The sequence below is a fragment of the Ursus americanus genome, chromosome 6, assembly GCF_024610735.1.
Source record: "Ursus americanus isolate L20-20 chromosome 6, mUrsAme1.1.p, whole genome shotgun sequence".
Lineage (NCBI taxonomy): Eukaryota > Metazoa > Chordata > Mammalia > Carnivora > Ursidae > Ursus > Ursus americanus.
Window position 1 is genome coordinate 53,336,127 of NC_142132.1, and position 25,079 is coordinate 53,361,205.

The 25,079-nt window shown below is 54.6% G+C and overlaps 1 protein-coding gene across 8 annotated transcripts in view; it reads right to left on the reverse strand.

Moving 5' to 3' along the window:
* The window catches only part of CDH23 (cadherin related 23), a 404,613-nt gene that overhangs the window by 162,543 nt on the left and 216,991 nt on the right, over nucleotides 1–25,079 (reverse strand). For all 8 annotated transcript variants that reach the window (XM_087863049.1, XM_087863048.1, XM_087863050.1 and 5 more), the window contains exons 10-11: nucleotides 20,973–21,085; nucleotides 19,129–19,317 (exon numbers count right to left, since the gene is read on the reverse strand). In XM_087863049.1, the coding sequence (XP_087719175.1) occupies nucleotides 19,129–19,317; nucleotides 20,973–21,085 (302 nt within the window). The remainder of the gene's footprint in view (nucleotides 1–19,128; nucleotides 19,318–20,972; nucleotides 21,086–25,079) is intronic.

Sequence of the window (25,079 nt, forward strand, 5' to 3'; positions counted from 1 at the left end):
CGTGTAGAGAGGAGGCCGGTGGATTAAATTCTCTTCCAGCTGGGAGAGGCGATGAGAAGGCTGATAGCCGGCAGCCGGCAGCCGCGGTTCCCCGGAGCCAAGCGGCAGAGCTGCCTTCCCCGCACCAGGCTGGGGCACCAGCAGCGGCCTGCGGGGCTGCGACAGCTCGGCTTTATTTGTTTAGTGGAAGGGGGAAGGACATGGGAGGGAGATCACTCCTCGCTCCCCACTGTGCAGCCAGCATGCTTTGCTCCCGGTGACTGAAGGCTTGCCACCTCCCGCGGAGGGCAGCGAGCTGGTCCCTGGCCCTTCTTATCAGCCGCGGCCAGAAGGGGCTGCCCCCCACCCTCGGCTCGCCTCAACCTTGCCCCCCACCTCCCACTGCTGGAAGTGGGGGGTGGCCTTGGGAGCGGTTGGAGCAGGCACTGCCCAGAAAGGACACCCTTCCTAGTCTCCCTGCAGCTGCCACGGCCAGGGGTCACCTGGCTCCGTGAGGTGACCCAGCCGTGTTTTCCCAACTAGTTGCTGAGAGCTTGGTATGTGCTGGGCCCTCTATAGGGCGCCGGATGCTCACAGCTCTGGGGGGGCCCAGGGCGGCATTTCGTTAAGGACTGCCGGGCACAAGGCCTTTCCCTCCTCCAGCAGACGCAGGTTCAGGCAGGCCCCTGCCCTGGGCTCTCTCAGGGTCTGCCCCTGACTTCTTGTTTTATTTTATTGTTTTAAGATTTTATTTATTTGACTGAGAGAGAGACAGCCAGCGAGAGAGGGAACACAAGCAGGGGGAGTGGGAAAGGAAGAAGCTGGCTCCCAGCAGAGCAGGGAGCCCGATGTGGGCCTCGATCGCAGGACCCTAGGATCACGCCCTGAGCCAAAGGCAGACACTTAACGACTGAGCCACCCAGGCGCCCCTGACTTCCCTTGGTTGTCACCTGGAGGCACTGGCACGTCCCTCCGCAGACGACCTGGTCTCCAAAGGGAGGAAGGTCTGGCCTGGCCCCCAGACTCCTTCCCTGGACCTGAGGCCCGCAAAGGCCTCCTTCATAGCTCTCACTTGGCTCTCCACCCCACCCCCCTCAGGCACCTCCCTGCCAGTTCGGCCCTTGGAGAGGCTCATCTCCCTGCTCTAGGTCAGGGAAGTGGCTGGCTGGGGACCAGTGATGGGATGTGCAGTGGAGAGTGAGGGTCAGGTTGTCACTTTCTAGCTGTATGACCTTGGGCAACGCGCTCCCATTCCTGGCGTCTCAGCTGCTTCATCTGTGAAGTGGGGAGAACAAGGCATACCTGCAGGATTAAAAAGCAGCACCGTCTCTTTGCCCCGTCTTGTTTTGGTGGGTGATATAGGAATTATGTTTTCTTACCTAAGACAGGAGGCTCTCTGATAGGAGCTTCGTGGGTTTTTTTTTGTACCCCAAATGCTAGGGGTACCAACCTCACCTTACCCCGTGAGCTACAATATATCCTGCAAGGGACCTTAATTCCTTTCCACAGAAGAGGAAGGCCCAGGGAAAGGCAGCAAGGCCCAAGGTGGTCTTTATGTTGGGAAGGGTGGGCAGTGTTGGGAAGCAAGACAGAAGAGCCAGGGAGCTCTGTGGGCTAGTGGGCGACCCTTAGCTAAGCTGGGAATGGGGCTGCGGTCTCGAGAGCCCAGATGTGCCCAGAGAGTCAGCACCACCCCCACAGAACAGAAACCGTGTCTAGGACTCAGACCCCGTAACCAGTGACTCCAGGGTGTGGGGCCCTAAGCTTCAGTGGTAGCTCAAAGCACGGCCTCTTGGGGTTGGACCTGACTCCAGAGGGAGGCAACTGCCCTTCTCGGCTGTGTGATTTTGCACAAAAGCTCTTCCCTCTCTGAGCCTCAATCTCCTAATCTGCAAAATGGAAAGAATAAAGCCCCCTGACCACACTCTCACAGGTGAGCTACCAGATCCTGGTCAAGTGCCCATGACTGAGTGTTCGGGAAACAAGAGTTGTTATTCTTGTTCTAGAAGGGAGTGGGGGGAGGGGAGGAGGTGGCCCTGGGGAAGGGCTGATTTCTAGACCTTGGCCAGGAATGAGGGTGGCCAGGGAAGGGCAAAGGCTTGGATGTGTGCAGGGGCGAGTGGACCCCCCCCCAAATGCTGGCCAGGGGCCGTAGGTCTCCCTTCCCCCCTGTGCTCTATTGGTCTCATCCCTGCTATGGAGTGGCAGAAAATCAAAGTCCACTGGAGACAGATTCTTTACCACCCCTTTGTCCAGCCTTTCACTTAATTAACCCAATCAGACATGCCAATGCGGACCTTGGCAGGGGGCAGGCCTCTCGGCACCCCTTCATGTCACTGCTTCTCCCACCTGTCCCCTACCCCTAAGGGGTCCTCTGGCCCTGCTGCTGCCCTGTGGGAGCGTCCCATGCCCAGCACACCAGGCTGCCACCGTGAAGGCAGAGGCCAGAGGGCCACCAGAAGGAGCCGTGCGGTGGCCACTGTCTCCATCCCCTAACTATGCCTCAAGCCCCAGGGACCTTCCAAGTTGCAGAGTCCCGGGGAACTGATGCTGGCACCTCCTTGCAATTCCTGCGTGTAGGACCACCTTCTGTCTCTGTCTCTTCACGTTCCCTCGACCCCACGCCCTGCTCCTGGACACACAGTCCCAACCCAGGGCCCCAGCAAAGGCCATAGCACAGGCTTGGTAGCTCAGCCTTGTCTTTCTCTCCTGCATTCCAAGCTTATCCAGCCCAGAGCCTCAGTTTCTCTGCTTCTCAGGCCTGCATCAGGTGAAGGACGCTGCCCTGGTTTTAGGCTCTCAGCCCACCCACACCCTCCTCCCCAAACTCCTTTGTGGTTTGGGCCCTTCAGCAGTGTGGGCAGGAACCATTTTCCCTGGACGGGCCATTTGTCACTGCGTGACGTCGGCAAGCCCTTCATTCTCTCTGGGCCTCAGTTTCTAGATCTGCAAACCGGGGTGATTCTCTAAGGGCCCTTAATGTCTGCTATGCTCTCTTGGATTGCTTTCCACTCCTACTACTGCTCCAGGCCTCCTCGGCTGCTGCCCTCTCTTCCGCTCCTTTGTGTTTCTTCATCTTTTCCTCCTCTCCTTTCCTCTCCCCTCCTCTTGCCCTGCTCTCCTCTTCTCTCCCTCTTCTCCTTGCTCTTTCTCCCCCCATTCTCTTTTCCATTTCTCCTTTTCTTCCTCCTTTTCCATCACCCCTCCTGTTTCCCCTCCCTCCTTCTCCTCTGCCTCCGCCCCTCTCTCTGCCAGACTCCCCCTCCTCCTCTCCCCAGGTTATCTGCTAAATTCCACACACGCCTGCACAGACGGGGATCAATCCAAGGCTGCCTTGCCTTCAGCTTATCTCTGCTCCAAATGATTGATTTTCCCTCTTTAAGAGTAATTTGCTGGTGAATTCCATGTATTGCAAAAACCCCTGTGAAATCTAATTCAATCCGATCGGCAGCTGGCACTTTGGGGAAAGAATACTAGAGAGCTGTCAATTTCATCGCGCGGACGTGTGTATTATTTTGCTCACAGACGAGGGCACGAGGCAGGCAGGTGCTCCTCACCTGCACGTGCACGCCTCCCCTCCCTCCCTCAGAGGGATCTTGTCGCTGGCCCTGCAGCCAGCCCCAGCTCTTCTGGGAAGTGAATTATAATGTGCTATGGGGTACTTGCATTAAGGTAAATGAGGGACAGGTGCTTTAAAACTGCTTTCCTGATTTGCAGCCCACTGCCCTCGTGCACGTGGGAATCTCACTCGTCCAGAGCCCAGCTACCCCTGACCACCTCTCTTCTGCATTCCAGGCTTGCCTGGCTCAGAGCCTCAGTTTCTCAACATGTATAAGTGTGTGGGTGTGAGGAAAAACCAGGCCACCTCTCAGGCCTGCCCCTAGGTGACCAGCTGTCCCAGTTTGCCTGCGATGTGGGACTTAAATGGGCTAAAACCCAGGCAGTCACAGGCAAACCAGGAGAGCTGGGGTCCAACGCCACGAGGCGTGTCTGAGAGCCCAGCAGGGTAAGTTGTCCCCACTGCACAGGGGTGACCATCATGCACTTGGAATGGAAAATAAGGCTCTGAGCATCTGACACACCAGTCCCAGGGTCGGATAGGTGCTCCCCAAAATCGGCACCACTTCGGGGGCTCCAGCCCTCATGCGGCTCAAACACAGGAGCTGGTCCTCTGCCAGTGAAGATGGCCGCATGGTTGACCAGGGGCTCTTGCTCAGCCCCGGTGACCTTTGCTCTGGGAGGGTCCCATCTTGGAGGGGTCATGGGTGCCACCTATGTTCACCGAATACAGCAGACCTAACTGTGCCTACCCCCAGAGTTGGAACCAACCACTCTGGCCTCATTTCTGTGCCCCAAGTAAATAGCCATTTCTGGTGGGATCCAAATCTTTGGGCTGCCCTGGACCTCTAGGCATCAGACCAATCAGTCCAGGGGTTACTTAGAGAAATGACATGGCTTTAGGGGGATTGGCCAGTAGGCTGGAGGCTCACCTTAATAGTGCTTGTGGGCATGGTCAAAGGGCAAAATTTATGTGGAAGGCCCAGGTGATCTCGGGGATCTTCCCAGGCCACATGGAAATTCATGTGCACAGGACAGGGGGCCATGTAGGATTTATGAGGCCAGGGCTCTGAGCTCTTCATTCCAGGATGACATGTTTCATCCTCTACCCCCAGATCTCAAGGATCCCCCAAGCCAAACCCCCTTCCTCCTTCCTTCCTGCTCTCCTGCAAGGGACCCTGTTTGAAAGGCACATGCCCCAAGTGGAAAGCTCAACAATGGCTTCCTTGTGGTCCTGCCTGCCACCTGCCATGCCTCCCCGCACAGGTGGCCTTTAAGGTCTTCACTTTAAGGTCTACCCTGATCAGAACCTGCCAACTTGGACCTCACCCCCATACCTGGCGTCAACTCCTTCCCTCCCTCACTCCACCAGCAGACCCTGCACTGGAGTTTTGGCTGGGATTGGGGCAAGGGGCCAAAGTGGGGTGTCAGTGCTCTTAGAGGTGCAGGAGAATCCAAAATGCAGGAAAAAAAGGGTGTGCATCCTGGTCTGCCCCAAGCCCAGAACTGTCCCTCCCTTTCCTGTAGGGTCTTGGCTGGGAAGGATCGTGTGGCCTGAGGGGCAGGATGGCTGCAGGAGGGTGAGCCTGGCTGGCCTGGTTGGGGAAGGATGGCATCCAGCCCTCAAAGGGTCTCAGGAGGAGGAGCAGGGGGGTTGGTGCGGAGCTGGGAGCTGGGCTTTGCATCCAGCCACTGCCTGGCTCTGTCTGTTTACCATGCTACAACGATTTCCCTGTTCCCACAGAGAGAGAAATGTGTGGCAAGGCGGAGAAATCTAAATGCCTTATGGAAATTGGGAGGGCACACTGCCGGCCCTAATCACGCCACTTTGCATTCCTCTGCCTTTCTGACTGTGTCCCCCTCCCCAGGCCTCTGGCGGGCGGGGGCAGGGGGCTGAGGAGGGGGTCCCGGGGCCCCGGAACTGGCACGCTCTGTGACCTCAGGCAAACTGCCCTCTCTGGGCTGCTTTTCAAAATGAGAGATCCCTTTGCCTCAGGAGGCCCGGAGGGCAGAGCTCAAGACCGTGTAGAGTCCAGGCACCTGGGTGTCGGGGAGCTGGGAGTGATTCACCTCCCTCCCCCTGCTAGCCCTCTGCCAGGGAGGTCCGCCCAGCTTTGCATCCCCTTGCCATGAACGAAAACATCACAAATGCCCTAGGGGATGGGTGCTGGGCTGGGACAGGGTGCTGGGCTTCAGGCAGATGGGTGATCATGCCTGGGGACAGCCCTGCGTGGCAGCCACTGTGGTCCCAGAAGTCTAACCCCGGGCACAGCTATCCAGGCCTGCAGAGAGCCTCTCCTACTTGACACATTCCACACCTTGCAAGGCACTCACATGGGACACACAACAACTACAGTTGAATGGACAATGGGATACATGCACGAATGAATGGGCTACACGTGTGTTTATCTGTGAATGTGTGGGTGTGAGGAAAAGCCAGAAGACAGAGGCAGGAGGAAGGCTGGGAAGAGGGGCGAGAGAGGATAATCAGACTCAAAGAAAAACAGACAGAAATGGAGGGAGTGGGCAAGGGCAGACGATGGCAGCTCCCATCTTCTTTCCGCCTTCCAGCCTGTACTTCTGGGTTTTTGCCATTCCCGACCCTGGGATTCCAAACCCTAGCTGCATTCCCACCCTACAGACCCTGCATCCAATTCCTGCCCTTTCTGCCATCATCCTCTGTCACTGTCCTCGTTCTCCTGGTGTCCAGATTAATCAACTTAAAGTACAGCTCTGAGAATACCACTCATGCTCAAGAACCATCGATGGCTCCCGCTTGCCTGCTGAATTAGGTCCAAACTCATCTTGTCATTCAAGGCCCTCCAGTCTATCTTTCTGGCTTTATAGGGGGTGCGGTGCGCATGACATACTTGCTGAATGAAATGACAATGGAGAGAAGCATGGTGCTGAGTCCAAAAGCTCACCAGTGCTGCTATTTATGCTGCTACCTTTGACTTCATCTTTTTGGGGGGTGCGTGGGGGGGGGGAGAGGTTGTCAATAATTTAAAATTTTTATAATTAACCTGCAGTGAAATTGACATTTTGAAGTATTCAGTTTTATGAATTTTAACACATGTATAAATTCATGTTACCCCAACACAACCAGTCCCCCAGACTCCCCTGCGCTTACTTTTCTGGTCAACTCCTCTTTTGCCCCTAACCCGTGGTAACCACTGAAGGGTTCTCTGTCACTAAAGTTTTGTCTTTTCAAGGATGTCAAATAATCACACAGAACATAGCCTTTGAGACTGGTTGCTTTCACTTCCTATAATGCCTTTGAGATCACCTGATTCTCACTTCCCCATAGCGGTCTGTTTATTTAAGCCCGCCTGTCCCCAGAGGAGGAGTGAACATCTGCACGGATGCACTGAGCGGGAGGGGCAGTCCCGCATCCCTCTAAGAGGTGAGCCTTCCAGTGCTGGGGGAAGGGCTTTGAAGGCGGGGGAGCAGAGGGTCAAGTGGATTAAAAAAGAAAAAAAGGCCTGGTTGGCCTGCTCTGTCAACGTTAGCGGATTTGGACATTCCCTAATGAGGGCAATTAAGAGTCATTATGCTGAAAGCAGAAAAGTAAACACAGATCCATATGCTAATTGGCAAATATTGCTGCGCCTTACGGCTGGCTGCCTCCTCCCTCTCCTGAGCGCTGTCCCTCTTCCTGCACAGTGCCTGTCCCTGCCAACCCCCCACCACACTCCTGTAGTGCTCCCTCTTGGTCCTCCTCCTCCCTGGGAGGCCGCTCCTTCTCAGTCGCCTTTGCTGGCTCAGCCCCATCTCCCTTCACGTGAACACTGGGGTGCCCCAGCCCCCCTCTTCCGACACCCACACCCCTTGCCTCAGTGAGCCCAGCTGGACCTGTGGCTCTAAATATAGTGCAGTCTCCATGGTGGGCTCCAGAGAGTCAAGGGCTGGGTTTCCAGGATCCGGGTGAGCCAGCTGCGGTCATGCTGGCAGCTTGAGGTCGGTGTGGTAGGAGGATTTCCCCCAGAGAGAATGCCACGTGCTACAAATGAGGGGCCCCCAACCTAGAGCTGCTTGTTGGACACTTAGCACACCCCCTCTGCCTTCTCCATGTCTCCATAAGGATGACCGACAAGCACGTCAAATGTAATGTGTTGAAAGCTAAACTACAGATTCCCCCTCCCCCTCACTAAACATACTGCTTCACTATCTCAGGAAGGAAGGACGCCATGTTTCTAAGTGCTTGGGCCAAACACCTTGTGCAGTCATTGTAACACACACCCCTGAACACACACACACACACACACACACACACACACACACACCAGCAAATCCTTGACTCTCCCTTCAAAATGGGTCCAGGAGCTGACCCCGTCTCACTCCCCAACAGCACTCCCCTTACTGTCCTTACCTCCCAGTGATGGCTCTGCCCTGGGTGGTCTCTCTACCCTGGGCAGCCAGAGCATCCTTTAAAATGATTTTGTGATTAGATTCACCATTGTAACATTTTAAAGAGTATAATTCAGTGGTTTTCAGGATAACTGCAATGTTGTGCAACCGCCACTTCTATACTGTTCCACATGTCCATCATTCTAAAAGGCAACCTTGTACCCAGGAACAATCACGCCGCATTCCCCTCCCCGCAGCCCCTGCAGCCACGAGTCTGCATTCTGTCTCTACGCATTTGCCTACTCCGGACATTTCATACAGATGGCATACAGATGGCATCGTACACTATGTGCCCTTTGTGTTTGGCTTCTTTACCTAGCATAAGGTTTTCTAGGTTCATCCATGCGGTAGCAGGTGTCAGGGCCGCATTACCATCACGGCTGAGTAATATAGTCTGTTGTGGAGCTACCATGTTTTGTTGATGCTCTCAGCAGTGGATGGACACTTGGGTTCTTTTCACGGACTGTCCTTCCAATACTTCAATCTACAAGACCCTCGCTGCCTGCTCACTACCCTTAGGGGACTTCCTGTGTCCTGCCTCCCTCCGGTACACAAGCTGAGCACTGATGGCACAGCTGCCTATCTGACTGCCTCCACCAGCCCCGGGCCTCCCCGCTCCTCCCCAGTCCTCCTGCACCGTGCGCAGGCCACTGCTGCCTACAGCCGTGTGCCTGCCGTGCCCTCTGCCTGAAATGCTCTTCCTCCAAGTGTCCACGTGGCCAAACGCCTCTTCACTGAGGTCTCTCCTAAATGTCACCTCATCAGAGAGGCCTCCTCCGACCCCTCTGCCTCCCCGGGACTCCCCTGAGCCCCTTACCCTGCTTTATTTTCCTCCATGGCTCTGGTTGCCGTCTGCCATAGATTTACTGGTTTCTTCAATTTTCCACTGCTGGAACGGATGCTGCGTGAGGGCGGGACCTTGGCTGCTGCGTTCACTTGTGAACAGTACCTCGAAGAGCATCTGGCATGCAGCAGGTGCTCAACAAGTATTTGTCAACTATATAAACTAATGAATTGATTCCCACCCCGTTCCATGCAAGAGTCCCAGCAGGACATCTCTTACGCTCGCCTGCCCCAGGCCCGCGGGTGCCCGCTACTCTGCGCTCTGCTGGCTGGTGTAGCTATGGCACTGCTCTGACCTCAGAAGAAGGTTTCCTCTAGGCTAGTTTTGCCCACGTGAGAGCAGCAGAGATATCATCTGCCCGTTGACCCTGGACTCAGGGCATGTGTCAAGGACCAAGAAGAGGAAAACCTGCACCTTTTAACCTAGGATATAAACATATGACAACCTTGATTTTGATAATTTAGTCTCACTCTCAATTCCTTTTCAAATCAGATGGGTAACAGATGGGGAAACGAAGGTTTGGAGAGAGAAGAGGGAGTGTCTGCCCTGTGCCTTCCTGGGTAGAGTGACAACACGGTCATGAAACGTTGCCTTGCCATGAAATGCGTCCTGCCCCCGCCGCACCCACCCCTGCACCATTCCCCCTTTGCAGGGGACAGAGTCTGCAGCAGCTCAGGCGAGCAGCGCTGGGTGCTGGCTCTGGGGAGGAGGCTCCGTGCCGCCCTTGGTGGCCCATCCTCACCATCGCTGCCAGCGGGGCTCTGCCGTCCCTAATACTTGTTAATTAGGAAGTTTTACCACCGTGTGCACAGGGATGGGGTTAGGCATGCAGGGACCACTCCCAGCTGGGCTGTGCTTGCCCCTACTCTTCTGAGATGGGGATAAACAAGACACACTGTCTACGGCTGTCAGGGGTGTGATGGGGGTGACAAATGGGGCAGGTGGGAGAGGGTGGAAGGAAGAAATCACGTTCTAGGGTGAGACTGGGCTCACTGGTGCCCACGGTAGAAGGGGCACCGTAGTGGGCATGAAGCCGTCAGGAGGTCCTGGAGAGGAAGAGGATGGAGGATGAAGTGCGTTAGTTCTGCTTCTGATCCCCGCGGGGGTGTTCAGGAAGACCAGGCTCTGCCTTGCAAAGCGTGACTCCTAAGAACAAAATGACTTCCACTACTTTCCATCCTAAGTGGGGGTGGGGTGGGGGAAGGGTCAGCTGCCAGGGAGGGGGGTGAAGGGGTACAACCCCCCACACCCAAGATGAAAGTCCACCTCTAGCTGCGGGAGGGGACTTGGCCCAGCAGGGGAGCAGGCACTGGGGAGGGGAGAGGCTGAGGAATGGGGCTGCCTGCTTTACACCCCTGCCAGGGCTACTGGGCCTGGTGTAAATAGCACGCTAATTAGATTTACGGATGAGACTAAATTAGGAGGTGTCAGAATCACACCGAGGACACCCTCTGGTCCCTTAGGGAGGCTGAGCTTAGCATGCTGGGAGGAATCACACCACGGGACGCAGCCATGCACAGAAAAATCCTAATAATCACCATCGTCATAATAAGAGCCTCAGTGAAGGCAACTGGGGAGAAATAAATAGGAAAAAGAGCAGATGGGGCTGCCCTGCTCCCTCTGGCTTCCCTTCCAGAATGGCTTTGCTTTGAAGTCCACAGATAGTCTCCTGGAGAACCTAAACCTTAGGGAAGAACCCCGGAAATGTGGGCTGAAGACGTGACACAACAGAGGTCCTGCCAACAGACCTCTGCCCACTGCCAGGCCAACAAAGCCGCAGAGCGATGCTCACCGCAGCACCGTGGATTCCAGGTACCAGCTGTGCGGACATGGCTCTGGGCGGACGCTTACCTGGCTGTGCAGCCAGATCACCAGAGAACCTTTTAGAAACAGGAGCAGCCAAGATGGGCACCTTGGCCTGGGGAATGGGGACTGCGGGAAGGCAAGTGCTGACCTCCACTTCTGGATGTGCCTCAACTTGGTTGCTCCCTGGACCAGAGCCCTCACTCCCTACTTCCTCTAGGCTTTGTGTCACTGATGACATCACAAGCTGGGTGAGGGACAGATGTTGGAGGCAGTCTATGTACTTCCTTTATACCCCCCAGGGGATTCAATGGGAGGTGGGTGATTTCCAGCCAGATCGCACTTATGTCCCTAATAGGGGGGAAACAAGAGTCTGGATAACTGGATAATCACACACCCACAGAAAGTGCAAAAACTCACGTCTGCTGCCACGGATGCTGGCAGCCTGCCCCTCCCTCTCTTCCCCATCTCGTCACTACTTCCAGTGTTTGGTTTCTGGTGCAAACTGCTTTGGAAAATAGGGAAATGGAGATCGATGTTCTGGGTCCCATCAGCAGGCAGGGAGAGTTTAGGGCAACGGGGATCACTCCCTGGGGTGGTAGGGGCATATATGTCCTGTGTCTCTACTGTACAGCGGCTGCTAGTGGATGGATATGGGGGGCCCAGTTGAACAGCGGCTTGGAGAATCCAGAGCTAGAAAATGGACCCTCCGTTGAATGTGTGCCATGGAGCCCCCCTGTCCCCGCACCCCCCACCCCACGCTCCAAAAGATGTAAGGCTCAGGATGCGGACTCCACCAACCAGCACACTATCAGCCTTACAGCAAAAGCCCAAGAAGGGAGCTGGGCTAAAGGGTGGTAATTCACGAGCATAGGGATTAAGGAGGGTTTTTCATCTTTTTTTTTTTTTTTTTTGGCACCAAGGACCCCTCTGACAGTCTGGTGAAGCCCATGGAGCACCCTTTCCTAGAATAACATTTTTAATTGCAAAAAAATAAAATACACAGGACCACAGAGTCAACTCACTATGTTGAAACAGAGTTACCAGGTATGTTAAAAGGGTGTTAAAGAATTAGGTGCTTCCTGATGCATTAAACAATAACATTTGGCAGGAGGGTTAACGTATGCTGTAATTTCAAAGTAGTGATAACTGTAAATGGTATGTTGAGATCCCAAGACACTTGAAATGGGATATGAAAATGTCTAAGGTTTCTCTTGGGGTCAAAGCCCCAGGTACTACTAATGTTTGTTTCTATTTTCAGAAATGGAGTACTAACGGTCAGTTACAGGTTAGTGAAAACAAAGATGCAGATTTTCCTCCATCCAGAGTCATGGATGCCTTGGGGAAGCAGTGGGCCCTCACTTCTGGGACTGAAAGGGAGCCTGGCCGAGGCCCCTGGGGCCCACAGCCACAACCATGCAGGGCTGCCTGGGGAGAGAGGCCAGAGAAACCACAGGCTGGACAGACTGAGGAATAAGAACAAACAGGAAAATAAATTTAAATAAATACAAGGTTGCGGGCTGGGCTCCCTGACAGGCCTGGAACACATGTGGAATGGAGAATGAGGGTGACGGATAAAAACAAGGCCCAGATTAGCAGGAGAATGAGAACAACCTCCCCTTCTCACTGCCCCTCCCCCCAATCCCTATAAGTAAACCCAGTATTCTGGAATATGGCTTTTTCTCCCTGTCATTTGCTTTCTTTTATTTATTTATTTGGTGATGTTTTCTCCTTGGGGAGGTGGGTAATTCTGTTGTTTTTTTTTTCCTATGCCCCTCAAACAAATGAATCGTGTCATCTCCTGCCTGAAATAGGAATTAGCTCCTGCCAGATGTGTCCCCGTTCACCTTGCCTTACCTCCCCCCTCGCCCTGCCCACAGCCATGCTGGAGGTGGGAGACCCACCTGCTTGGGTGGGATCAAACCTTCGAGAATGGGGAGCCACAGCTGCAAATGTGGAGCTCCCCAGTGCAAGCCAGGAGCACGGGATTGAGAGTTCAAGGCCAAGCTCTGTGACCCACGGGCTGTGTGACCTTGGGGAAGCCCCTTAACCTCTCTGAAGACTGCCTCCTCTCTGAAGAAACACAGTAATACACCTCTCTCTCTCAGGGTTGGTATAATAAAACTGGTTAAAATTTAAAGAGTGCTTTTTACGGGGCAGGCATGGTTTCAAACACACATATTAACTCATTGAATCCTTGTAACAGCTTTGCGAGATAGGTCCTATCTCTGTCTTCATTTTGCAGATAGGAAAACTGAATCAGAGCGGATAAATCAAGTCCCCTAAGGTGACCAGATCAAAAGCAGCACAGCAGGACTCGAACCCTGGCAGTCTGGCTTCAAAGCGCTCATGTTCCACCATGCCAGCTGCTTCTCTCTCCCTAACCGGTGAAAGGAGGCTCCAGTAACGGCAAATAAGCAAGCACGCGGGCAGGCTGGGAGAGGACAGTGGGGGGACGGGGCCCTCAGCGGTGCCAGGTCCCTCTGCCCAAAGTGGGGAGCAGAGGTGGCCAGAGCAGGGTCGGGAAGGGAGGAGGGGCCCACGCTGGGGGCAGGAAAGAAGGAGGAAGCTCAGGTGGCACCCTCCCCTTCCCACGCAGGTCCTCTTGGACCAAAAGGTTGGCAAAGTCTTCACTGAGACCGACCGGCCCAACCCACGGGTTTCCACAGGTGGACGCTGAGGCACAGAGTGGGGACGTGGCTTGCTGGGAATCGCTCTGTGGGTCAGGAGCAGGATGGGGGTGGGACTTGGCTTTGGGGTTTTCTCTACCACCTCCCCTACACAGTTGGGGTCGGGCTGGTAGCAGAAGGGTTCAGAACCCTGGGCCGATTCTGACAAAGACCAAAGTGGCCACTCCCCTCCTCCTGGGCAGAGTTCTGAAGGCGGTCTCCATTGGACTTTCTGGGTATCCTAATAAGGGGCCTGGGGTTCTTTGGCTTCTTGCCGCCCTGAGAGGAAAATGGCGAAACTGTAGGAGAGCCTCCAGTCTGATGCTGGAGACACTTGCTGGGTGGAGCAGGTGGCTGAGGGGAGGGGGGCTCCCATGCGGCTTTGCTACATTGCCTGCTTCCAGCCTTGCCTCCTGGCAGCCCATTTTCAACACAGCAATCAGAGGGCTCCTTAAGAAAGGCGACTCAGAGCATGTCACCCGCCAGCTCCCCACTGGGCTCGTGGTAACAGAAAACAGCCCGGCCTGGCTCCCGCTGACACTGCCACCTCGCCCCCTACAGCTCTCTCCAGCTCCCCCCACCTCCGACCCATCTCTTTACTGCTCCTTGAAAATGCCCAGCCTTTTCGGGGGACTTCTGGCCTTGCGGGGGAGCATCTGCTGCCAGAATGTTCTCTCTCTGCAGATCGGTGCGGCTGCCTCTTTTACACCTCTTAACCTCAGCTCTAAGGGCACCTGTTTTGGAAGGCCATCTGGAACCGCTGAGTCAAAAATCGTCCCCCATGGCACCCCATCACTCACCCTGTTGATTGACCTCTTGACAATCATTTATTTTTACCTACAGTGGTGTTGGGGCCTAGCCCTCTAGCTTCCCTGCTGGGATGAAACAGAACTCTCGAGGGCAGGGACCACATCTTCAGCACTAATTCCTCAGTGGCGGGCACATAGTAGGCTTGCAAGAATGATCGTTGAGTGAATGCATACATCATCCCCCAGCTGTGTGGATTTCCACAGAGGCCCTCAGAAAGGCCCGGGGGGGCCAGCACATTGACGATGTCTGAAGCCCATTCTCAAATGATTCCAGTTCCCAGAAAGAGCCAGAACCAGGCAGTAGAGGCCTCTCCAGGGGGGATACTGGCGCCCCACTCCCCTGCAAAAATCAAGGACAGCAGGAAACATGTTCTGAGAAGCTGTGCGTCAGAAATGAGACTGAAATGAAGTGGATGAAAGGCCCCCAGCTCCTGAGAAGAAAGGCGCAGGGCGGGTGAGGGGTACTGCCAAATGTCAGCTCTCCGAGTCCGCTGGGCGGGGTCGCGCACCATGCCAAACGGTATTTAAAACCAAAGCCCTTTGCTGGAATTTGTAAAGCAGCGGGCAGGGGCACGGATGATCCGCAGCAGAGGTGGGATGACGAGCACAGAGAATCTACTCGAAGGAGAAGAGTGGATTTTAGGACAACTGAACAGAAACTTGCAGCCATCCTAAGAACGTCACCCCACGCAGGTGGGAAAACAGGACAGGCCAGCTCAGCTCTGGGCAGGACTGGGGGTGCGGAGGGCTGCAGGCTTGGTCGGGCCAGGAAGAGCTGACCGGACTGGAGAAGACACAAAGAACGTGCTGCGGCCAAGGGCGTGGGAGAGGATCCGGTAGGAGTCCAAGTGGGTGAGTGTGCTGCTTATTTCTTGTGGCTTTCCAGAACACGGAGGAAGAGACAGGAGAACGCCCAGCAGCCGGGAGGAGGGGAATGAGGCTGCCGCAGCCTTCAATTCGAGAAACTCTGAGAGGAGTTCCACACCAAGGCTGACTCCTGGGGCCTTTGCCCTGAGATTTTGTTGTTGTTGTTGTGATTTGCATTACAACCATCTATTTGCATCTCAACTGTCATGTAGAGCAAATGGGTTGTTGGTGGTTTCAGCCCATCCTATCCCTTCCTTCTGGGGCTTCTGTGAGTTTTCTGTAGCTGGGCAAAGGAGAAGAAATTACTCAGTGGGACTTGACAATGAGGATGGAGTCCTTGGGAGATAGAAAGGGCTTCTTTCAAGTACCATTGTTGTCTTGCATTTTCCTGCAGAGGCGAGATTCAGCAAGAAACTGGGCAGAATCTTCCGTCTGGTGGGGATGCCAGCATTGCCTAGTTTTTGTGAAGTAGATTAACATCCTTCTTGGGAGTAACTGCCACAAAGTGCTACCCGGGAAGTTAAACTGCTTCCTCTTTCCCTTTGTTTTCCATCTGCACCCTCTGCTGCCCCACTGTGGACTTCTGAAGTCACTGTCTTACACAATCGCAGGGGAACTGAACTTTCGCCCAGGGGCACGGATTGACGATCAAGTTTGGACAAAGCCCTGAGCCACCTCATGGCTACTTTTATCATTCAATCGTGCTTTAATTCAACCAGCACGCATTTCTGCAGTGCCTCCTAGGTGCCAGGCAGAGTGTGAGGCTCCGGGTTACACCGGCGGCAAAGGCAGCCCTGCCCCAGCCCTGCCCCTGCCTGAACCCTTCAGCTGAATCAGGGAGATGGTATGACTGAGGTCATCACGCTAATACCTGCAAAACCACATGCTCTCTGACTCTACCACAAAGTGACTTCACCTCTCTCAGGCTCCTTTCCCTCCTTCAACTCTGCTTGATGAACACATTTTTGCAACACGCCCAGCAAATCCAGCCACCTTCACCCCAGACACAAATCCCAACAGATGTATCCTCCCCTCAGAAAGAGAACCGGAAGAAATGACAGATTTTTAAAATGTCCTTTCACAAAAGATGTCTGATTGCTCTTTGAGGTTCCCTGGTTTTTCCCAGATTCCGGACGTTGGCAACGTGGCTGAACTACTCCACGCTGGGAACCTGGGGCCTGACCCTTGGCACCCAAGCCTGGGCCTTGGCGGCATTTACCCCCTCCAGATCCGGATCCCTCCAAAATTTTGGAGAGTAGAGAAGAGATGGGACACATAAAAAACCAAAACAAAACAAAAATTCCAAAAACAAAAAAACAAAAACAAACAAACAAAAAAACCCAGGGCAATTTAGAAAGCAATTGATTCCTCCCTCTTATTTAGGACTCGGCCCAAGACCACGTCTGGGATGTTTGGGTGCAGCTCTACCAGGACGCTGGGTTGTGACCCAGAGGACCTTAGGGTGGGGAGTCTGGGCTTCTGGGCTGTCTTTCTTCATCAGTAGTTCCCTCTCTGCACCTCACTGTGCCCTGGAGAAGTGGGGCCCTGCAGGGAGGAGGCCAACCCTTTACTGTCAGAGACACTGGCCAACTCCCTGGGGCAAGCAGTGAAATGGTCTCCGGTGGTGTTGGGCACCCCGTCCACAGCGTGGATGCCTATGTCTGGGCGGGGAGTGGCCACTAGAGGCAGGCTGGACCCAGATAGCCCTCAGCCTCCCCGCAGACACTTCCAACAGGCCTTCCAGCAAATTAGGACTGAGTTTAACCCCAAGGAGTCAGAGTGACCCTGAAACCCCCCAACCAGTGGTGGTGAGAAGGCCCTGGGGGTTCTGGCCCTGCTGGTGGGGATGCTCCCTGGACCCATCTGGTTAACATCTGGGTGTGTGCCAGGTACTGTGCTAAGTCCTACAGACTAGAGGTCTGGTCTCCTTCTCTATCCCGTGTTGGCATTCCCTGTGGCAGACCCAAATAGGTAGCTGCTTCCCCATATTCCACAGCCTTCTGGCAGTGAGGTGGGGCCATGTCCCTAGTTCTGGGCAGCAGTCTCAGGATGAAGCATAGAAGAGCTGGTGCTTGCCCCCATAGCTGTCCCCTCCCTCCTGCAGTGACTGATGTGACCTCAGAGCATGCACCTGAGTGACTACAGAGTGGGGTCTCCCTACCCACCTGTGCCAACGAGTAGTAATAAATCTCTGAGCAAGAAATAAACCTCTGTTTCAGGGTTAATTTGTGACTGCAAGAGAAAGATACATTTTCACACAGATGAGCAAAGTGACGCTTAGAAAGGGTCAATGACTCACCGAAGGTCGCGGAGCTAGTGAATGGCAAGGCCGGATTTGAACACAGGCCCCAGCTGATTCCAGAGCTTGGGCCATGAACCACTACACAAGCTGCCTCCCCTCTGGGTTGCCTCCAAAATCGAGCCCCGAGTCCTTGGTTTGGCGTTCAAGGCCCTCACGGCCTGTGTCCCAGCCCACCCTCCCACAAGCCCACTATGTAAACCCTGCTTCCCTCACACGGTACGGCCTGCTCCCTCCTCCTCACGGGTTCCGCCCTCCGGGCCTCTGTGCGCCACTGCCCAACCTGCCAGCCCTCCTGGCTGCCTTTCACCATCTGATTTGTGCCCCAACGCTCAGCCCTGGTCTCCCTTTCAGCATAGAGCTTTTGTTGTCCTCTGGCCCCTTCTTCCCCCTTCCTCAGCCGAGCTCTGGAGCCCTTGCTGCCCGTCGTCACTGGCCTGCATGCGGGGACCAGCGTCTCTGTTCTCTTGGACATTCATCATGGCCTGAAACCAGAGATGGCCCTTTCTCCCCAGGCCCTCACTCACACAGCAGTGTCTAAAGGGGGCGCTGCGCTCCCGGGGGACCAGAGCTGACCCACTGGGGTATGAGAAAATCTTGGAACTTGTTTTTATACCTGTTTATCTCCACCTTTTAAACTTCCCACATTTTTGCACAGGTTTAAAAAGTATCCACTACACGTGTGTAGTCACACTTGGTCCCATGGGCTACACTCCCCCAAGGGACCAAAAATAGCTCCTTGTAAACAGTAGGTGCTCAGTACATACTTCCCTTATCTCAGACAGATAGGTACGAGATGACTTAGCAGGAGGTGGGGGCCCGTGGCTCACGCACGCGCACACACTGTGGGGCTGACCTGCCCCCACGGACCTGCATCCTTGGTGGGGGCAGGGGCTGGCTGGGGCGGACGTGGACGGTGCGCAGTTAGGAGAAGCTGAGGGCAGGCAGACGGGTTGGGTCATGGCAGGACTGCTGGCCAGGTGTGCTGGTGGCTTGCTGAGCAGCCCCAGTAGAGAGGGGCAGGGGGAGCGAGCAGGAAGCCAGGCCTGGAGCAAGGCCAGTGAGGGAGTCCCACACTGTGAGGAGTAATTGCAGAGAAGCCCCTCAGGCTGGAAAACCGAATGGAATTCCTGAGCAGAGTGGACCGGCAGCAGCGGTGGTAATAAATAGAAGTGCTATTAAGGACTGTGGCTGCTGACAGGACTGTGGCTGAGACCGGCAGGGGCATGGGAGGGGCGGGGGGAGGCAGGCTGAGAGGGTCTCCCCAGCAGCATGGAAGCCTGTCCCATCCAGGCCTGGTGGGGCTCGGGCCCCATCCCGGAGCCTCCTCCCTCCTGTCGTTCCGGAGCTCTCCTTCCCTCGCGGCCCATGTCCCTTCATCTTAAGACTGGCCTCAGCCAGGGAGGCCCTGCAGGGGGCTGCAGGCTTCCCGGACCCCCGAAGTCTCCTTGTGGCCTGGGATCCCCTTGAAAGCACTTACGCTACTCACATGGAAAAGGAGTCATTACTACACCAAAAGCAGAACTAAGACTTTTTTCCAAGGTCGTATTTATACAACAGCCTCCAACTTTTAAAATATCTATTTTTTGGTGTAGTTTTATAATGTACATACTAGACCAACAGGAGGGGCATATATTTCTAAACAAATTCCTCAGTAAATCACTAACTGAAGAACTACTCGCTGCAGGCGTGTGCTCCAAGAGTTTTTGCAGGGGTGGGGGGTAGGCTGAGGATTAGAGACTGCTGATTTCTGCAGGGGACGAGGGCCGGCAATGTTTGTTTCTATGTTACAGATGGGTACTTGGAAGCCTAGAGATAGCTTGTATCTTTCCCAGGGTTGGAGGGCCCGGGAAGGGCAGGGGTCTGGACAGGCCACGCGTTCCCAGAACTCACCTCGTCCTTGTCCACCACCTGGATGAAGAGGGGTAGGGCAAAGCCCACCTGTGCGAGCTCGGTGATGGCCACGCTGTATTCAGAGCTGTTGAACTCTGGGGCATTGTCATTGATGTCAATGACCAGGATGTTGAAGGTTGTGGTGACTGTGGCATTGGAGGGGGTGCGGTCATCATTCAGCTCTGTGCCCTGCGGGGAGACGACAAACACCCCAGAGATGAAGGTGGCCATGATCACAATACCATCATTGACCAAGGCTTTCTCAATGCCAGGTCCTGTGCTTTATGCGGATGATCCCATCCCCTCACCACCATCCCGGGAAGAAGATTCTATCGTTAGCGTCCCCATTTTACCTTTGGGGAAACCGAGGCTCAGAGAGGTTAAGTAACTTGCATAAGGACACACAGTCAGAGTAGGTGTCAAACTTAGGCAGTAGGGTTCCAGAACCAAGGGGACAAGGCGGCGTAGTGATGACAAGACAGATTTGGGGGCTCATCAAGGGGCAAAGGGAGACTCCTTATTCAGTTTGGCAGATGATAGAGTGAGGTCAAGAATTTTTATGCTAGCAGGTAATCAAGACTTAATTTGGCATCTGCTATGGCCCAAACGCGGTGCTAGGTGCTCTGAGGGCCTGGGTCAGACTCTGGGAAAAATGGGCTCAGATCCTTGGGTGCCCGGTCTCTGCACCACAGCGCCCTGGCCCCCGAACACCCATTCCCAGTTTCCACTCAATCTTCTGAACCCAAACCTCCGGGCAGGAGGCGCAGGACTAGCTATCTTTTACCAGTTCCCTAGCAGATTTGGATTCACAGCCAAGTTTGGGGAACTCACCCTCACATTTTATATAAAGATGGAGGAACTGAGCTCGGGGTCCCGCAGTGAGCTGGGGGTGGCGCTGGGGTCAGGGCACAGTTCTCTCTGACTGGAACTGCGCCCCTCCACAGGAAGCAAGCAGAGAGGAGGGGAGGCAGAGAGGGGCCCCGTGGCCTGGTGGCTTGATGCTGGGTGGGCAGGAGGCAGTGTTAGCCCCCCTCCCCCTGCTGGCCTACATGTGCACCCTAGGTGGCGACAGAGGAGCCAGCTGGCAGGGGAGGGCTAATCAACAACCCTCCCAAGGTCAAGGAGAGCAATCAAGGGCCAGGCTGGGCTGCTCCATTCTCTTCAGGGTGGAAGGACCTCCTTCCCCAAGCTGCTCTTCTCAGGCCTTGTCCCCTCCCCAGCCTCCATTGATGGGTGGGCTGGGGAGGACCCCTGTGGACTAGACACAGTCTATACCCTAAATGGGTTTTGGGGGGAACGGCTCTGCAAATCAGAGATTTTAACTAAAACCTGCCATCAGTGGCAGGGGCTATGGGGGCCAGAGGGGTGTGGCTCTACCATACCTCGGGGGTGAGGACCCCAGCGGTTTTCACCTCTCCCCACTATGCTGCTGCTTCCTAACCAGGGAATAGCCCCCAGGAAGTGGTCAGAATTAGAAATGGGACAAACCCAGAAACGGGGTCAATATAAGAATTTGAGGCGGCTACAACAGAGAACTTGGAATCATGGGTAACAGTAAGTACCAAGGAGGAGCACCTCCCATATGCCCCCTCACTCCTCACATGGGGATAAAAGTCCTAACCCTATGTGATTGTTGAGAATGGCTGTGAGGTGCCCAGCACCAGGCCCTGACGTGGCCTACGCCTGGTAAGTGGGGTTCCTTCCTGACCGGGGCCCTGGCACGAGCCCCGGGAATCATGCAGGGTGAGAGGCCGGGGGCTTCAGCGGGGGCACTGCTGGAGGCTGGTACCACAGTGTGGGCACCCCTCCCCCCAGGACGCAGGTGCCTGCCACCTGGTCCTCACCTTCACGGTCAGGATGAAGCCGTGGCTGTACAGGGGGTTCTCCCGATCCAGCAGGCCGTTCAAGGTCAGTGCTCCGCTGATGTAGTCCAGGGCGAAGATGCTGTTGGTATTCCCTGCAAGAGAGAGTACCATTCCAGGTGTACCTGGGGCCCGGGGCAGGTGGCATGGGCTGCGCTCAAGGCTCCTCTCTGTGTATTAAGGACGAATCAGTAACTTAACACGGATGCTGGCCCAAGGAGTAATGGGAAGTGTTCTGGAAGACATGGCCCAGGCAGAAGACAGCACCGATTCATGGAGTGAGGACGTTCTGCTCCTCGGTCTTCTGTCTCTTGGAATGAGTCAAGGAGAAAGTCTGGGTTTGGTGCTAGTATGCCTACAGCATCTCTCTAGCACTTGCTTGTTTTCCTCTGTAACAGAGAGAGAGCAGGCTTCAGGCTTGGAAGCTTCCAGAGGGAGTGGTACTCAGCAGGGACTCAGTAACTGCTACGATCTGAACGCTTGCTTCCCCCCAGAATTCCTACGGCGACATCCAAAACCGCACAGTGGTGCTAGTAAGTGGGGCCTCTGGGAGGGGCCTCGGCCACGAAGGCGGAAACTTCATGGATAGAATTAATCTCTTGTAAAAGAGACCCCAAGGGATCCCATGCCCCTTCGGCCATGTGAGGACACAGTGAGGGATCACCATCTCTGAACCAGGAAGAGGGCCCTTACCTGACCGTGCTGACACTCTCGGTCTTGAATTTCCCAGCCTCCAGAATTGTAAGAAATAAATTTCTGTTGTTTATAAGCCACACAGCCCCTGGTGTTCTGATAGCAGCCGAATGGACTCAAGCAGAAACCTAGTTTGGTTTCCTTTGTGCTTATTTTTATGGTCATTTTCAATTCCATTCCATTCTATCCTATTCTCATTTTCTATTTAGCCATGATACAAGTTCCTTTTATAATAAATATAAGTTAAAGACCTAATTCAATCTCAAGAATAAGCATTTATTTTAAGTACCTCTTAAAACTTGAAGTACATATTTAAAGTACTGGCAAAAATCATACACAAGTGACACCAGCTCACATGGAGGCCACTGTGCCACCCGTCTCCCCCACTTCATTTCATGCTTCCCCCTATAGGCGCCCCATTTCCCATAGAGGCTTCCCCAGCTCCCCCAAATCACCAAGTTCATTCCCGCCTCCTCTTCTCTCTGTGTCCACCTTCCTCTCTTGGCCTCCCCTCTCATCTTCCCACCGAGTGCCACTGGTCCTCCTCTTCCTCTCCTCCTCCTCCTCTTCCAGGAAGGCGGCCTGACTTCTCTGGCTGACGCTCCATGCTCACAGGCAGCAGCCACTGTTCTGTTGGCTCTCCCGTTGCTCCCTGTGTGTTCATGGGAACTTCCTGGCCAGCCTGAAGCTGGGGGACCTTTCATGGGTCCCTCAAGGAACCTGGCCAGTGCTGGGCACCCTGTGGCAAGCAGGTTGCTGAAGGATCACTGCTCCCGGCCCACCTGGGCCCCCCACCCTTATCCTTGTGCCCTTCCCTCCAGGCTATGGATTCACTTGGGCAAATCCCAATTCCACTCTTCTCTCTTCCTCATAACCAGTTTGTTGGTTCAGTCACATACACACGGCCACTCCTTCACAGAGTCAGCGATCTCCGGGGCAGGCATCCGCTGACCGGGCCCTGTGCTTGGTGTCGTGGGGGTGCGGATGTCAGTGTATCAGGAATCCTCACACTGAAGCCCCTGCAACCTGCTGAGGGGGCTTCGACATGCGCGAGAATCATCATCTCTGAGCTCACGGCAGGGACAGACTGTTTCCACATGGGAAGGCTCAAAGAAGGAAAGCTTCACAGAGGAGGTGGCAGTCATTCCCTGCACCGCCGTGGAGCCGCTGTGTGACCTTGGGCAACTCACGTAACCTCTCTGTGTCTTGGTCTCCCCATTTGTAATATGGGGATAATAACGGATCTACCTCATAAGGTCATGAAAATTCAATGAGTGTGAAACACACGCACACACACGCACATGCACACACACAGGCTCGGAACAGTTCCTGGCACAGAGTAAGTACTCACTAAGTATTGCGTGAGTGGGGCCCTGCGATGGGCAGGGTTGGGGAAGGGACGGAGGGACACTGGTTCCACAGGTAGGAACTAATCAATACCCAGGCCTTGACACACACAGGTGAAGCTACTGTATCTCCCCGCTCGCCCCCTGCCCTGTCACCCCTGCCCCGGCTCCAAAGGGATCTGTGCACAGTCAGGGGCTCATATCATCTCTTGGATCAACTGGGAAAAGAATAGAGCAGAGACAATGTCGTCTTCTAACTTTAGACGTTGGGACAAGGGCTGTTCTCGGCTAGTCCCCTGCTGGCCAGCCAGGGATCTGCTTCTACCTGGCTGGTAGCTACAGGCTGTCCTCCCCTGTCCTCCTGGTCCAGTGCAGGGGTTGGCTCAGGCAGGGGAGAGACAGCTGATGCTTACAGAGCCCGTTCAGGTCTCACATCAGTCTCAGACTGTGGGCTTTGGGGACTCTGACGTGCGGCCTGGCCAGGGAGTGGACATCACTCCAGCCTCCCCCTTGCCTGGAGCTTCCTCCATGGCCATAGAGAGACCTGGACACCTTCCTGCTGAGTAGGTGTAGTTGGGGGGGACGGGCTGCAAGGAGGCATAGACACGCATGAAGGGAAGGGGCTGTCTTTTTCTTTAGCCAGGAATTCCACTGCTGGGAAAACAGGAGGATGGATGCTTTCATCGGTGTGTCCGTTCAACAATTACTGAGCTCCTACGATATCCCAGAGACACATTCTAGCAGGGGATGCAGGCCTCAACCAGGTATTCACATCACAGGGTAATCAGGGTTGAGTTGGGGTGAAACATGGACATCACAGGGCCCTTTGGGGGCTGGGTTCTCTGAGCCCCTAAATGCTGAGCTGAAGGGCTGCCCTGAGGCAACACCTCCGAGCCTCTTGCCACCCATCACCCCCCATACCAGCGTGGGCCCCACTTCCTCAGCCCCCAGGGCTAGCATCCCATCATTCTGAATTTTCATAAAAATTTATTCTTCCCAATAAAGGAACCTATCAAATGTTAAACTAAATGTAATTCAATTTTTATCTTTGCAAGATTTTTCCTATAAATCATTCACAAACCAGAAGCCCCTTGTGGAATGGTGTGCTTTGGGTTTTGGCTTGAAAAATGGGGTTATCAACCCTGGTACACTCAGCTGGCCTCCCCACTCAGCACCTTTGCCCTGAAGATGGCCCTACTGCCCGGCCCCAACCCGAAGTCTGTCTCCAGCACATAAAATATCCCCTGACCCAGGCATTTTTCTCCAATTGGTACACATTCAAACTCAGGGACTCTCTCTCTCTCTCACACACACACACACACACCCCACTTCTCCTTATCTCTACCTGTGTGGAGTTCACCTCTCAGCCTCTTGCCAAGTATGAATCACCAACTCCCAGGGCCAACAGCCAGAAAGGGTTACACCCAGGAGCTGACAGGACCACCTGAGAGCTGCTGGCTCTGATGGTCTGTTGCCATGGCAATACAGGACCCCTGGGATGCTAAGCCCTGAGTCCCAAGCAGGGAGGGCCAAGGGCAGGCAGGACTCTTTCAAAGACTGATGGACTGATTAGATCACTCATCCATTTGAGTTCGTATTGAGCACCTACTGTATGCAAGGTGCTAGAGAATCAGTAGAGAAAAGCAGGCCAGGTTCCTGTCTCGGTCTCGCAGTGAAGGGCGACATTAATGATATAATCATGCTATTGAACCCATAAGTAAGGACTTGCTGAGCTCAGGTCCCTGAAGGAAAGCAACATGGCGCAGAGAGGTGGTTAAGATTATGCCCTTGGGAGGGCGACTGTATGGGTTCAGAGAGCTCTGCCTGTGGCTGGCCGGGTGAGCTTGGTCAAGTTACGGAACATATCTGGATGATTTCAGTTTTCTAGTCTGTAAATTGGGCTCACAGTAGTCCCCACCACAGAATGTTGTGGTGAGACGGGAAGGAGCGAATACAGCGCCTGGCACGCAGGACATTCTCCACACAGTTCGGCCACCTGTGCTTCACCGACATGATGCCGCCGTGGACCTCCTGCCCCACGCCCACCCCC